A 15,677-nucleotide genomic window follows, 5' to 3' on the forward strand; every position below is an offset into this window, starting at 1 on the left:
TTGCCCACAAAGGCACCCCGTGTGAGCTCCTCCGGGATGCTGTATCGGATCTGAGCAGATGAGCTGTGCAAGAACAAACAGAAGGAGAAGACACGCGGCAGCCCCAGGGACCGGCGCGCCTGCCCTGCCCTCGGCATCCTTGCCGGGTGGCCGGCCGGGGAGCGATGCCCTCGGCGCCGGGGGCCGCGCTCAGCGCTCGCCGCTCCCATTCATTGTTTGGGGCGGACGCGGCTCGACGGGGCGGGGGGAGCGCGGCCGCGCAGCCGCCCCGCCATTGGCTGCGGGCGCGGCGGCGCCGCTCCAATCGCCGCGCTCCTTCCCCAGGACAGCAACACCGGCGCCAATCACGGCCCGCGCGCCGCCGCCGCGCGCCGCGAACCGGCGCGGCCGCTCCGCGCCCCCCGCGGGGACCGCGCCGTCGGAGCGCCCGGCACCGCCGGACCCGCCCCGGCATTGCCGCTCACCTGGCCGCGGTCCCGCAGCGTGCCGGCGGCGGGCAGGAAAGCCCCGCTTTCCCTCGGCAGGGTGGCGGGGGTTGGGCAGGGCCGCAGGAAGGTGAAGTCGCTCCGCTCGGAGCCGGGGGAGAAGCAGGTGCTGTAGCACTGGGACGGGGAGTCGGTGGGTCGCAGCGTGACCTCCATGTACTTAAGGGTGCCGTCGGAGCTGAGCTGGAGCTTGGGGCTGGAGTGCTTGCAGAAGTCCCGGGAGGGCGACTCGCTGAGCCAGCAGCAGCAGTAGGGTGAGACGGCGGCACGGCCCCTGCGCCGTAGGCACCGGGCGGCCAGGAGGGTGACGGTGGCCAGTGCCACTGTGCTAATTGCTGCCAGAGCGATGATCAGGTAGAAGGTCAGGTCCGGCTTCTCCTTGGCACCAGCCAGGAAATCCTGAGGCTTGAAGCTCTCTTCCAGGGCTGCCTCCTCCAGGGCCACAGTGATGGTGGCAGTGGTGGAGAGCGGAGGGTCACCGTTGTCTGTCACCAGGACAACGAGCTGCTGCACTGCCATGTCGCTGTCCTGGAAGGCTCGCGCCGTCCGCACCTCCCCGGTGTACAGCGACACATGGAACAAGGAGGGGTCGGTGGACTGCGGCAACAGTCGGTACGAGAGCCAGGCATTGTGCCCAGCATCTGCATCCACTGCTGTCACCTTGGCCACCAGGTAGCCCGGTGGGGCAGACAGTGGGACCCTCTGGGGTGCCGGCACATCGCTGTCACTGGCAGGGTGCAGGATGGTGGGGGGGTGGTCATTCTGGTCCAGCACAAATATGTAGACGGTAACATTGGCATAGAGAGGGGGGGACCCCGAGTCCCTCACGACCACAGACACTGGCAGAACTTGCAGCAGCTCGAAGTCGAAGGTGCGCTGAGCATAGAGATTTCCATTGTCAGGGTTGATGTGGACAAAGGAAGAGATGGGGCCATCCTGCACTTGGCCACTCTCTATGGAGTAAACAAGCCGGGAATTAACCCCATCGTCAGGATCTGTGGCAGAGACGGTGCACAGCAGGGAGCCAGGCGGGTTGTTCTCCTGGAGAAAGGCATCGTAGGAGGGCTGTGAGAAGCGTGGGGGGTTGTCATTCACATCAGATATATTGAGGAGCAGCGTGAGTGTGGTGGTGAGGGCAGGAGAGCCACCATCCTGGGCAATCAACTCCACTGCGTACTGTGAGGTAGACTCTCGGTCCAGGCTCTTCTGGGTGACCAGGGAGAAGTGGTTCTGAAGGGACCTGATGGCAAAAGGCACATCGGGGGAGATCTCCAAACTCACATCCCCATTGGCCCCCGAGTCTCGGTCCCGTACATTGAAGAGCCCCACAACAGTCTCCGGTGGGGTGTCTTCTGGCACTGGATTCAACAGGGAGGTGAGCAGCACCTCCGGAGGGTTGTCATTGGCATCCTCCACTTGAACCTGCAGCACACAATTGCCCTCCATCTCAGGTACCCCTCCATCGTGGGCTCGCACATAGATCTCATAGAAACGTGATTCCTCAAAGTCCAGGGCCCCGCTCACCCGGACCTCGCCGGAGCGGGGATCCAGGGCAAAGAGCCTCCGCACTGAGTCGGAGGTGTGAACCCCGAAGGAGTACTGTGTCTCCCCATTGGGACCCTCATCGGGGTCAGACGCATTGACCCGGAGGAGCACAGCCCCCACAGGTGTGTTCTCCAGGACTTTCACCCTGTATGTGGTGTGGTCAAAGGTGGGTGCGTTGTCATTGACATCCAGGACCTGGACCGTTATCTGTGCCGTGCCCGAGCGCGCTGGGCTTCCCCCGTCCACGGCCGTCAGCACCAGCTGCACCTCTGGCTGCTCTTCCCGGTCCAGGGCACGCTCCAGCACTAGCTCCGGGAAGAGTTTGCCATCCGGCTGCTGCTTGACATCCAGGGAGAAGTGGGAGTTGGGGCTCAGCCGGTAGGAGCTCACAGCATTGGTGCCCACGTCGGGGTCCTGCGCGCTCTCCAGAGGGAAGCGTGCAGCCACCGTGGCAGACTCGGCAATGCGCAGGGTGCGGTGAGCGGTGGGGAAGCTCGGGGAGTTGTCATTCAGATCCAGGATCTCCACTTCCAGGCGGAAGAGCTGCAGGGGGTTCTCTGTCACCACCTGCACCGACAGCACGCAGCTGGCAGCTGCTCCGCACAGACGCTCGCGGTCCAGCCGCTGGCTCACCACCAGCGCGCCGCTGTCCAGGCGCACGGCGAAGTAGCGCAAGCTCTCCTCTGAGCCCAGGCGCAGCCTGCGACCTGGCAGCTCCTCCACCTTCAAGCCCAGGTCCTGGGCCACGTTCCCCACCACGGTTCCCAACTCTGACTCCTCAACTACCGAGTAGTGGATCTGCCCGGAGACCCAGCCCCAGCCGCAGAGCAAAAACAAACTCAGTACTTGCCATTTCCAGGCGGGTCGCTGGAGGCTGGCACTCTCCATGTCCGTGCGCATCCGGCCCAGGACACAGCAGGCACTGAGGAACTGCGAATAAATCCCTGAGTCTCTCTTGCACGGCTTAGAAAACAGCTCCGGGGCTCCGGCAGGCTGCGGCTCCAACTGTCAGCCTCCAAGCAGAGGGGGTGGGCTGGGGGAGGGGAACTGAATCACAGCCCCAGCGCGGAGGTGGGAGGGGGGGGTGGGGGAGAAGCAGATTTCCCCCCCTCGCTTCAGATCAGCGCCCAATTGGCCGAGAGCTCCATCCCCTCTCGGCCAGCAGTGGCTCCGGAGGTGCGGGAAGCAGGGGCCTGAGCCGGCAACAGCGGGGCTGCCACCCCCGGCCTCCCCTCTGCCAGCCTGACTCACTTGCTCCAGCAGCTCGCTTTGCGTTCACAGGGAAACTGCACGTCCTGGCAGCCTGGAAGCAAGGTACAAGCCCTCCCTGTGTGCTCCCCCTCCACAATGGTGGCTTCACATCATGCCCGCAGACAAAGGGCAGCTGTCATGAACGCAGGCCAAAGGACTTTTCATGCCCAATGAAAAGGTGCTTGTTAGAGCCCCGAGGTGCCAGGGGCTCTTCTCTCACCCCTCTTCTCCCCCTCAGCTACTGCTTTGGCTGCTGTCTGCACCCTATGATTGCCTCTCTGAGTGAGGCATCACTGCCACCGGTACCACCACCGGCCAGCAGACCTTGCACTGCGATGGGGACACCCACCCCTGCCAGCCCACCCTGGGAGTGGCTGGCTGAAGGTGCAAAAGCAAAGGCAGGTGAGCCATTCAAAGCCAAAATACAATTACTCCCAATGCACACCTGACTGGAAGCCACTTCCTCACCCTGGGGCAAGGAAGGGGTTAGCCTTCAGAGTACCCAAATCACTGCAAACACACAGGGCCAGACAATAAAGACACTAGATCACCACAGGATCACGCCAGGTCAGGATCTCAGACTGGGAAGGAAGCCCCAGCCTCCCACCTGGCAGACACACACACTGATACTCTGTGGCAGGTACAGCTTTGCAGTCAGTCTCCTGAGGGCAGAAGCAGGGGTCTTAGCCTCTCCAGGGGGGAGCACAGTAATTTCCTGCTCTCTCTGTCACAGACGATATTGGCAAGCTGCAGACTTTTAGCTCAGCTCACATCCCTGCAGAAGCCTTGTGCAGTCAGAGTCCCAGAATAGCCCAGGTTGGAAGGGACCTTATAAATAATCTCATTCTGACCTCCTGCCGTGGGCAGGGACACCTCGCACTAGACCAGGTTGCTCAGAGTTCAATCCAGCCCAGCCTTGAACACCTCCAGGGATGCGGCAGCCACAGCTTCTCTAGGCAGCCTGTACCAGTGCCTCACCACCCTCACAGGGAGGAATTTTTATACCTCTTATCTAATCTAAACCTTCTGTCAGTTTAAAACCATTCCCTCTTGTCCTATCACTCCATGCTTTTGTAAGCCCTGTCTGCCTTCTGTCCTTGGTGCACTGAAGGGCCACCCTGCCCCTCCCTTGGGTGCACACAGACCCTGGGGCTGGGGTCTGCGGTGGTGTGGCAGACAGGGATCAGTGCCTGCCTGGGATCCTGCCTGTCCCCACCACCTGGGCACCAGAGGGACGTGGGGAATAGGTGGGAGAGGCTGAGGGCACCCGTGCCCGGCACGGGGGACGGCGATGGGGACAGCATCCTTCTGCCGAGAGCAGGGACGGTGAAGGTGCTGCAGTCCAGGGTCCTCCCTCCCGTCTGTAGCACCTCCCTGCCTATTCTAAGAGCCGAGAGGCGGGACCACCCTGCTGCCAGTCAGGGAGAGACTCCGGGAGGAACCTTATGAATGGTGAGAACACTGCCCGGGTCCCTCCTACCGCCGGCTCCAGAGGAGGGGGGAAGGCGTCCTTAAAGAGACAATGCAGAAAAACACCGGACAAGGGATTCCCCAGCACACAGAGACCAATTCCTTCTTGTACATACTCATTTCCCCAGGGCTCCTGACGGTGCCACCAGCAGGAAGCTGTCACAGTAACCTTGGCTCTGGAATGTGCCCTGTCCCCATCCCAGGCTGAGCCCCAGACAGTACAGCTGGGTGGCAGAGCATTCCACTGGCAATACAGGGTGCTGCACCCCTGGGAATGGGTTTGGTGCTGCTGCAGTGCCTCAGCAGAAGCCCCTGCAAAGCCCACATAGCCTGAGAGAAATCACTCAGTGCTCTGAGATGGCTCGGGCACCAAGGACCTGGAGCAAGGGCTTTACACAGGGATCCTGCTGCTGTTTGGGCCTGTTAAAGCTTGGGATGAGGACAGTGGGACAAGGCAGGAAGGGTATGGGGTGTCTGGGATGGAGAAGGAGATGCTCCTTATTCCACAGGCTCAGAGAAAAGGCACCACAGCCTCTGTGAAAAGGCACCAAGCCAGACAACCCAGGGATCACTGGAGATCCTGCAGGGTAGGATCCCTCATGGCAGGACACACCACCTGCTAGGGACTGGGCCAGCACCCTTCCCCCTGCATCCCTTTTGGAGGCTGGCTGTGTCCCACAGAGCAAGGAGGTGTAAAGCATTTGCAGGCTTGACACAGTCCATTGTCACCACAGACTGAAAGTTCAGGGCCCAGAGCCAGCCCAGCTGATTTCTCATTGCCAGTGCCTTTCCAGTGCCGTACTGGGGGGTAGGAAGGAGTCATGGCTGGGGCTCAGGCTTGCTGCCCTCCCTTCCACCCCCACTCTCAAATAATTTATTGCCCTCACCCCCAAAGGCATCAGGACATTTAGGTGGAGGGGACATCCCTGTCCCCAGCCACAGCACAGCCCACACAATGCAGAGGAACACTTGCTCCTGCAGCTGCTGCAGCCATTCTCACCTGCCACAAATCAGAAGTGCTGAGTCTGAGTAGTGACGCAAGCAGGGGAAAAAATAAAAAGGCATAAAATAATTCTGAAAGGTTTCTGCCTCCATCTGTGATTTGGCCACACTGAGCAGGCAGCACACACAGCCTCACACCCATGAACAGCTTCCGCTGCACCTCACTTCCTTCTGCTCTGAGGAACCAGTCACTCCTACCCACTGCATCCCCGGAAGGACAAATTACTGGCACCAACGACCTTGGAAATCCACCAGATCCACACTCCCCCTCCACTGGATCCAATACCTCGCCTCACCTCTGAAGATTTAAGCATTCCTGTAATTGAAAGCTTTCTAATTAAGCAGCAGAATTCTCATCGGGGGGAGAAGCACAGAAGCTGCTGCCATGCGCAAACGCCTTCCAGCCTGCAGTCAGGACATCAGACATCACCCAGAGACAGCACATTACGAATCATGCAGAGATTGTAATAGGGTTTTTGAACAACATCTGAGAGGAGGACTCACCACTCTGCTCAGAGCCAAAGTCCAGCTCAGCAGAACCCTGCAAGCAAGGGGGCAGTCCGCCATCCCACCCCCTCCCTCAAAGTGAACATCAGCACAGAACTTCCTTGGAAATAAAACCACAACCATTCAGGAGTCAAACATGAGGAATGGCACTCATAGAAGGGACTGCTCTGTGACCACGGTCTGTCAGAGGAACCATCATCATCCTTCAGATTTGCATGCTGCACTGTGAGAGGCAACACACCGACCCCCAGCTCCCAGCCCCATCTGCACCCCAGCTCTGCAGCCCCACCAAGTCATGACGCACAGAGATTACGTTTCCCCGCAGTGCAAGTGCTCCCCTTGGCTCTCCTTTTGCAAAGGGAAGGAAATACCATTAACAACAAACTTCGTGCCAAGGATTAACAAGTGGTTTCACGCTGATCTCAGCCTCCACCGGTTACTCATGCAAGGCATACCCAAAACTGCGTTGAAAAGACGTACAGTTGTCAACATGAGCAAACTGACTCACTTGATCCTGCTCATCACAGTGCAAAAGTCATCAGCCCTTTGATGACTCATTTGACTCCAAAGAACACCTGTTCAGCTGTAGCTGAACTCTTTAGAGGCGTGGCACGACTGGATGTCCCTGCCAAGCCCAACACGCAACCACACGCGCACGGCACAAACGAACCATGGCTCTGCCCAGCGCTGGGACACACCAAGGAGGGAGCTACATTACCTCAGCAGGTGTGGGGAGCCGGCTGGCAGTGCCCACAATCTGGTGGTACAGCCCTGGCTCACCATTCCTTATGGTGCCCTGGCGGCTCCCCAGGGGGCTGGAAGTGAAGGGCTTTTTACACAGGAGATCACTCTGGCGAGAGTCTGTGGTGAGATAGACCTGGTGGTAGAAGCTGGGTGGCGTGAAGCCACCCCTCACGGCATCAATGTGGTGGAAGGGCCCTGGTGTCCTGTACGTGGTACTCCTGGAGCTGTTGTACAGCTCCCTTGACTGCCTCCACTTGTAGCACTTGAAGATGCCCACGGACAACATGGTAATGAAGAAGGCTGCTGACACCAAAATCACAGCCAGGATGAGATAGAAAGTCACATGTCTCCTGGGATCATTGGCAGGTGTCACATCAGTGAGGTCAGTGAGCACCTCCTTGACCATCTCAGCCACAGAGATGGAGATGGTGGCACTGGTGGACAGCACAGGCTCCCCATGGTCTTTCAGCAGGATGACTAAGGTGTGCTCGGGAGCGTCATCCTCGCGGAGCTGGCGGGCCGTGAAGATCTCCCCGTTGTGCAGCCCAACCGAGAAGAGGCTGGGGTCAGTGGCCTGCAACAGGGTATAGGAGATCCAGGCATTGTACCCTGCATCCGCATCCACCGCCACCACCTTGGTGACCATGTGGCCAGCAGGAGTGCCTGGTGCCACCACATCGGTGTAGGTGGCGGTGGTGTTGGGGTGAGGGTACAGCACCGTTGGGGCATTGTCATTGAGGTCAGTGACAAACACACTGACTGAGACATTAGTGGCCAGAGGCGGAAAGCCGCCATCCTGGATCTGCACCATCATGTTGAACTCCACCTGGTCCTCATGGTCCAGGGAGGTGAGCAGGTAGAGGGTGCCATTCTCCCGGTTGATGGAGAAGAGGTGGCCAAAAGTGGTGTCACCCTGCAAAAGGGTATAGGAGAGGTGGGCATTGCGCCCAAGGTCCGGATCTGTGGCACTCACGTTAAGGATGGGGATGCCAGGCATGTTGTTCTCCAGAACGTAGACATCATAGGAGTCCTGGGATGACCTGGGAGCGTTGTCATTGACATCTGACACCTGCACCAGGATGTGTTTTACTGCAGACAACGGTGGTGAGCCCGAGTCCTTGGCTGTGATAGTGATGTTATACTCTGCTGCCTTTTCCCGGTCCAGAGCTCCTTCTGTTTTCAATGTGTAGTAATTTTTGAGGGAGGAGCTGAGCATGAACGGGATCCCAGGGGAAATAAAACAGTTCACCAGGCCATTGTCATGGGAGTCCAAGTCTGTTACACTCAGCAGAGCTACGACCGTCCCTGGCGCTGCATCTTCAGGCACAGGGCTGTAGACAGAAGTCACTGTCACCTCTGGAGCATTGTCATTCACATCCACGACTTCCACCAGCACTTTGCAATGAGCCACACCAGGAACGGCTCCTTTGTCTTTAGCCTGTAAGTAAATCTCATACAACTTTGTTTCCTCATAGTCCAGCTGTCCCTTGACCCTCAACTCCCCTGTGGCTGAGTCCAGAGCAAAAAGTTCTCGTACCTTGGCGGGGGTGTGGCTGCTGAAGGAGTAGATGATGTCTCCATTGGGCCCATCATCCAGGTCGTACGCACTGATCCTGGCGACCAGGGTACCGCTGGGCGTGTTCTCCCTCACACTTGCCTTGTAGGTGGACTGGTTGAAGACCGGGGCATTATCGTTGGCATCTACAACGTCAATGTGGATCTGCACCTGGGCCGACCGTGGCGGGCTGCCTCCATCCAGCGCAGTCAAGACCAAATTCAGCTCCCTTTGCTCCTCCCTGTCCAGCTCCTTCTCTAACACCAGTTCCGCGTACTTGCTGCCATCCACTCTCGTCTGCACGTCGAGCGCAAAGTTCGGGTTGGCGCTGAGCTGGTAGGCCTGCAAAGAGTTAATTCCCACATCGGGATCTTGCGCGCTCTCTAGCGGGAAGCGCGCTCCGGCAGCCACCGACTCACTGATTTCCAGCCTCGCCTGGCCGCTGGGAAAAACCGGGTCGTTGTCATTGATGTCCTGGATCTCTACGGTGCCGCTGTACAGCTCGAGCGGGTTTTCCACCACGATCTCAAAGCCGAGGGAGCAGGGAGAGAGCGCGCCGCAAAGCTCCTCCCGGTCTATCCTCTCGTTCACCAGCAGCGCCCCGCTCGTCAGATCCACCCCGAAGTACTTCTTGTTGCCGCCGGACACCACCCGCAATCGGCGCCCCGGCAGCCGCCCGAGGTCCAGCGCCAGGTCGGCTACCACGTTCCCCACCGCGGAGCCTCTCCGCGCCTCCTCGGGGATCGCATAGCGAATCGCGGCGGAAACCCAGTCGGAAACGCCGAACAAAAGCAAGAGGCTCAGTACCTGCCCCGTCGTCACCCCGCGGCTCCTCACAGCAACGCCGTTCATCGCACAGGACGGCCGCGCTCTCCGCTTCGCCCCCCGCCCCGGCTAGAAACTCTCAGCTCGCCCCGTCATGCCGCTGCCCAGCGGCCCCGGGAAGCGGCGGCGGCGGCGGGGAGCCGGGCATTGCTCGGCGGGCTCGGCGGTGACTCACTCGCAGAGTCTCTCTGAGACCGTCTGCGCCTCATCCCGGCTCCGAGCGGGGCCGGGCCGCCAGTTCCCCCCCGCTCCATCATTGGCCGACAGCGGCACTCAGAGTCCCGGCCAATAACTGCACAGAGCGCAGGGCGCCCGAGCCGCGCCGCCGCCGAGCCCCGCCGCAGGGAGCGCGGCGACCTCGGCCCGAGGGCAGCGGGGCTCCAGCGGGCAGGACCTGAAGGGAGAGACAGCCCTGCGAGAAACCCCGCTACAGAAACAGCCAGGCGCGGGGAGCGCTGGCAGAGGCAGGGTAGATCGGGCACAGAGACTGCGTGTGCGGACAAGAGGCTGTAAAAGTCGGCAGAGTGACGCCAAAAGGGGCGATACGGAGACGTGGGGTGTTTGGGATGTGTGAGTCCCGGGAACACCTCGCTGGAATGAGGCAGCGGGAGTAAGAAAGGGAGGTGGAGAGGGCGGGAGGATGAGTGGGGAGGGTCCTCCGGGGTACGCAGGGTGCCAGGGAGAGCCAGGACCGGCACGACGCGCCAGCTCCAGTGTTTCTCAGGACCTTCAGGATGCCGGTCCTCCCACCCAAATGCTCGGCCAGCCCCTTACGGGGAGAAAGCCCCTTTCAAGGCGTCTGGACGTCGCTGCTCAGTACGCCACCAAAGCAGCGTGGCCGGCAAAGCGACATTGATTTCGTGCTGCCGTGTTATGAGCAGCTCCTCCGGCAGCAACACAGGGTCTCGCCGCGGGGCGGCTCCCGCCGCTGCATTTTCAGAAGCATCCCCTCTCCTGCGGGATCCCCACTGCCACCACCATCCCAGCAGGCGTCTTCCCCTACAAACCGCAGAAATCTCAGTTTAATATGCTCTCCTACTCTCGCCATCTCCCACGTTGCTCCCCGGTACTTTGTTCCACCAGCCAGACTCGGGGCAATTAAGCTCTGCGACCTGTGGTGCAGGCTCACCGGAGTGAGAACGGATCCCGTTCCCGCGCACCAACAGCCTGGCAGGTCACAGCACCGGCAGTGCCTGGTCAAAAACCTGCCTTTGGGTTGTTGTTGCTGTCATCAACAACTCATGCTACGTCGGGTTTTCCGACTTTTCTGAATTTTTACGAACACATAAAATCACCGAAATTCCGGCATTCGTTGTCTGTCACCCGCAGAGCCGCTCGGCTGTCACGGGGTAATGAAAAGGGGACGAAGATGCTTGGTAAGGGAGCGTCAGGAACCCTGTGAAAACCCAGCTGTGACACAGCGCCCAGGTGTCATCCCACAACCGACACTGATAAGGAAGGCAAAAACCGGACTGGAAATCAGCGCCCACGCGTTCATTCGCTTATGGGGGCTCTCAAAGCCTTGCAGAACTGGCTCGGAAACTTGCGGGGTTGTCACCCCGCTAATTGTGGGGGCTGAGCTCGTAGGGGCTGCAAGCCACCCACACCAGCGCTGGACAGAGACATTCGCCAGAGCGAGAGGAATCTCGACTCTGCCTGTCCTCGCCCGGCAGAATCCTAAAAGCTGCCGTGAGCACAGGGGATCCACCCAGAGACGCAGTAGTTCTGCGCTTACATGAAGAGTCGGCAATATCAAAGAGTCGGCGCAATCTGTCCTATCTACATGCTCAGCTATTTTCTTTTCTCCTGATTAATCGTTGCCAAAAGATAAAGTTTATTAGCGCTATTTATCATTCTTATCACCTGTCCACAGAATGTGATAAAAGTTCACATAGCGTTCACATGTGATAAGGTTTCACAAAAATAAAATCCAATATGAGTCATCTAACGTTCCCAAAGCACTTCTTTTCTCATAGAAAACCAAATCCCAATTTTCTTTCTTTCTTACATATAATCTAAAACCAAGAAAATCCATAGCTCTTTTTGACCCAAATCTTGAAATAGTCTTCAGCGACTTATTTCTCTGAAATAAACTCTGAACCCTTTTTACAACCACTGTAAGTTCTGAATTCTTTTTCCAATCACTGCCCATTTTAGGTTTTTCCTACACGCGATTTCTCAACGTGGGGACAACAGTTCTCAAGTAATTTCCCTCCCTATGTATGAGTGCACACACCACCCGTACCAGAGTACCTTCTCCGTTTAATCCCAGCAGTAGTGGGATGGCCAAGCAGCGGAGAGATGAGTAGAAGAGAGATTTTAGGAAAGGCGTGAAAGACAGAACATTTCCATCTACCGTATATCGATTAATCTGCAGACATTACATCTCCTCCACCATGATGGGAAGCCTGAATATTGCAGATGACGCTTCAGAGCTCCTGAAAGCGCCACTTTGAGGGAGAGGAGTGAAAAAGTACAACAGCTAAGGGGGAAGACTCCTTCCCCTGCACCAGGAATTGGAATTCCTCCAGGGACAGGTTCAAGCCAAATCCCAGCATGCGCCGCTCACATCGGCATTTTCTCCGACTCCAACAGGGAAGCCGGTGGCAGCGGGGAACAAAAAAGCTCCTTCTACTCGATGCCAGGATTGCAGCTGCACTGAAGCATCAGCTCCGACTCTACAGAAGGAGGGGGAAAGTTGAGTTACAGGTGTACACAACACCTTCTGTCAAAGGGGTGCTGCGCTTAAGAACCGAGCTTGCCAGAAAAGGAGAGAATTCCAGCGTAGCAGCCCCGACTGAGTAAACACTCCGCGATGGATCACACATCATTATCACATGAAAGCGTTCAAATGTGGTTGAGACAATTAGTGGTCACTAGACCCAGGCGAAAAGCTTGTCTCAGCTTCAGGCTCCACGACACTTTTACGTTCCCGCTCCACCCCGAGTCCACCTCACCACGGCAGATCGGTGCAACTCGCAGCTGTCTGTCCTTCTCCAGAACAGACAGAAGTACTGACAACATTTGCGTCGCTTCTCGCGGAAAATCAGCAATTTGCGAATAAGACTTGGCAGGTCAGAAGGATGAGTCAAGATCTCAAGAACACCCCACGCCCCTGAGCTAGTGAGCAGGAACGTTCAGATCTGCCGGTTCCCCACTGATCACCCACAGCAGAACAGAGGAAAACAAGATTCACAAAAATTCACAGAGAGGGACCATAGGACAGAAGCTCACGAGCTGTGCCGAGCTCCCAGGGCTAGGAGGGTCCTTCTCAGAACGAGTGCCTGAGCCGGGATCAGCGGACAGGAGACCAGCAGACAAGACTGCCGCCCCTGGTCTCAGGAACGTGAAGTCCTTCTGCCCCGACTCGGAAGCTAAACACACGTCGTAGGAATAGGGCAAGGGTAGCGTGCTGCTACAGTAGTTGTACGGTGCTTTTGAACCCAAGGTGGAATACAGTTCCTTATCAGAAGTTATAAATATGGGAGGGCTCCTGGACTGTCGAAATTTAAAGAAAAAAACAAAAATTACCGTGGAAACAAATAATAAGGACACCACGGAGAGCGACACAACAAGAATGAGGTTCAGATCAGACGTCAGGTGGGACACAGCGTCTCTGTCGCTCAGCTCCGGCAGCGCCTCCTGCAAGCTCTCGGCCAGCACCACGTGCAGCGTGGCCGTGGCCGAGAGCGCCGGCTGCCCGTGGTCCTTCACCACGGCCACCACGCGCTGCTTGGCCGCGTCCCGCTCGGACACGGCGCGCGCCGTGCGCACCTCGCCGCTGTGCAGCCCCACGCGGAACAGCGCCGGCTCCGACGCCGGCACCAGCTCGTAGGACAGCCACGCGTTGCGCCCCGCGTCCGCGTCCACCGCCACCACCTTGGCCACCAGGTACCCGGCCTCGGCCGAACGCGGAACCACCTCGAAAGGAGTCGCCGCCGCTCCCGGAGCCTCTCCCGGCGCCGCAGCGGCTCCGCCTCCCGCCGCTGCCGGCCACAGCACCCGGGGCGCGTTGTCGTTGCGGTCCAGCACGAAGACGCGCACCGTGGCCGTGGAGCTGCGCGCCGGCGAGCCGCCGTCCTGCGCCCGCACGGCCACCGTGAACTCGCGGCACTGCTCGTAGTCCAGGGAGCGCTGCGCGTACAGCGCGCCGCTCCGCGCCTCCACCGACACGAGCGGCGCCGCGCCCGCCGCGCCCGCGCTGCCGCCCGCCAGCCAGTAGCTCACGCGCCCGTTGGCGCCCGCGTCCGCGTCCCGCGCCTGCACGCGCAGCACCAGCGCGCCCGCCGCGTTGTTCTCCGCCACGTACGCGCTGTACGCCGCCTCCTCGAACACCGGCGCGTTGTCGTTCACGTCCGACACCTCCAGCACCAGCTCCGTGCTGCTCCACAGCGCCGGCCTGCCCCGGTCCCGGGCCACCACCGTCACGCGGTGCTCGGACGCCTGCTCGCGGTCCAGCGCGCTCGCCGTCACCACCTTGTACGAGCCGCCCGACGACGCCACGATCGACAGCGGCGCCTCTCCCGACAGCTCGCACGACACCTGACCGTTCTCGCCCGAGTCTCTGTCCCGCACTTTTAGCAGGGCTATCACCGTGCCAGCCGGCGAGTCTTCGGGCACCGGGCTTGACAGTGACAGAATCGTGATTTCGGGCGCGTTGTCATTGACGTCCAGCACCTCCACCTCCACCTTGCAGTGCGCCACCAAACCTCCACCGTCCCTCGCCTCCAACAGCAACATGTAGCCTCGCGTGTCCTCAAAATCCAGCTTCTCCTGCAGACTGATCGTCCCGCTCTCTGCATCTACCACGAACTTCTGAAGCACCTTGGCCGGCGTTTTCCCGAAGCCGTAAGTGATGTGGGCATTGGTGCCGGCATCAGCATCGGAGGCAGAGATGTTCAGCACCGTTGATCCCGGAGGCGTGTCCTCACGCAGGCTGACGCGGTACCGATCCTGCGCGAACACGGGTGGGTTGTCATTAGCGTCGGTGACGTTGATCCAGAGCTGGGCGGTGCCAGTCCGGGGCGGGTCTCCGCCGTCCAGCGCAGTCAGCAGCAGACGCAGACTATTCTCGCTCTCTCGATCCAGCGCGCGGCGCAGCACCAGCTCCGCGAACTTGCTGCCGTCCTGGTTCTCCTTCACCTCCACCGCGAAAAACCCATTGGTCTCTAGCTGATAGCCCTGCAGCGAGTTACTGCCCACGTCTGCGTCCTCGGCCACATCCACGGAAAATCGGGCGCCAGGAGGTGTAGACTCAATAATTTCGAAGTGGATCTTTTCCTTAAGAAAGCGCGGCGCGTTGTCGTTCACGTCCTGGATATCCACCTCCACGCGGAAGACGTTCAGCGGGTTGTGCACCAGCGCCTCGAAGCTGACCGAGCAGGTCGCCGACTCGCCGCACATCTCCTCCCGGTCCAGCCTCTCATTCACGTACAGGTTCCCGTTCTCCTCGTTCACCGTGAAGTATTGCTTCTCCTCGCTCAGCCGCAGCTTGCGCGCCGGCAGCTCGTCCGCGCTGAGCCCCAGGTCCCGCGCCAGCGGCCCCACGAGCGAGCCTCTGCCCAGCTCCTCGGGGATGGCGTAGCGGACCCGCTCGGCCGCCGCCCGGCCCCACACGCACAGCAGCACCGCGGCCAGCAGCGCTCGCCCGCCGCCCGGCCCGCGCCTCTGCCGCCGCCTCACCGCCATTCTCTGCCCGCAGCGCTCGCCGCGCTCCTGCCTCCTGCCGCTGCCCTGCCTCCCTTCCAGCCGCTCTCGCCGGCGACAACAGAGACCGCTCAAACGCAGCGAGCTCGGCGCGCCGCCTCTCTCCGCCTCTCGCCGCCGCTGCTGCTGCTGCTGTTGGCGGTGCCGCTGCCGCTGTGGCCGGCGCCGGGCGAGCGAGCAGCCTGCGGGGGCAGGACGCTGCGGCGGCGGCGGCGGCGGCTCCAGCGCCGCTCGGCGGCGGCCAACAGCGACACCCGGAGGCGCCGCCGCGCCACTGCAGCCGCCGGATGGCCGCGCTCAAGGGGGCCCGGCTTTGGGCGGGGCTCAGCGGCTGCACCGGCCCCGGGGTCTCTCCCGACTGCAAACACAGCGCCGCAGCTCCTGCTGAATTCCACTCCGAGGCGCTTCTATCTGAGATGTGCTGTCGGGTGCTTTCAGGGCATTCTTTTCAGTCACACAGAACAGTCAACAGCAAATATTCATGGCACGGCAGTAAAGAATTCAGCCGCTCTTAATAAAATCATGGGCGATTAACACCAGCAATAACCGATAATATAGGGAAGACTTCAAAAGGTTTTACACACTTG

General features: G+C 59.8%; 2 protein-coding genes across 5 annotated transcripts in view; both read right to left on the reverse strand.

Annotated features, from left to right (window-relative positions):
* Positions 1 to 15,644, reverse strand: part of LOC121355170 (protocadherin gamma-B4-like) — a 42,081-nt gene extending 26,437 nt beyond the window's left edge. Inside the window, exon 1 of one of the 4 annotated variants that reach the window (XM_041470403.1) lies at positions 12,625 to 15,644. In XM_041470403.1, the coding sequence (XP_041326337.1) occupies positions 12,625 to 15,072 (2,448 nt within the window). In that variant the 5' untranslated portion in view covers positions 15,073 to 15,644. Of the gene's footprint in view, positions 1 to 6,978; positions 9,798 to 12,624 lie in introns of those variants that run through there. The other 3 variants (XM_041470395.1, XM_041470411.1, XM_041470430.1) reach the window with 3 other exon arrangements.
* LOC121355146 (protocadherin gamma-C5-like) lies at positions 345 to 3,579 on the reverse strand. Its single transcript, XM_041470355.1, has one exon. It carries the CDS (start codon positions 2,928 to 2,930, stop codon positions 345 to 347), a length of 2,586 nt encoding a protein of 861 aa, XP_041326289.1. The 5' UTR covers positions 2,931 to 3,579.
* Positions 15,645 to 15,677: the final 33 nt, after the last annotated feature.

The sequence above is a fragment of the Pyrgilauda ruficollis genome, unplaced genomic scaffold, assembly GCF_017590135.1.
Source record: "Pyrgilauda ruficollis isolate IOZ18807 unplaced genomic scaffold, ASM1759013v1 scaffold105, whole genome shotgun sequence".
NCBI lineage: Eukaryota > Metazoa > Chordata > Aves > Passeriformes > Passeridae > Pyrgilauda > Pyrgilauda ruficollis.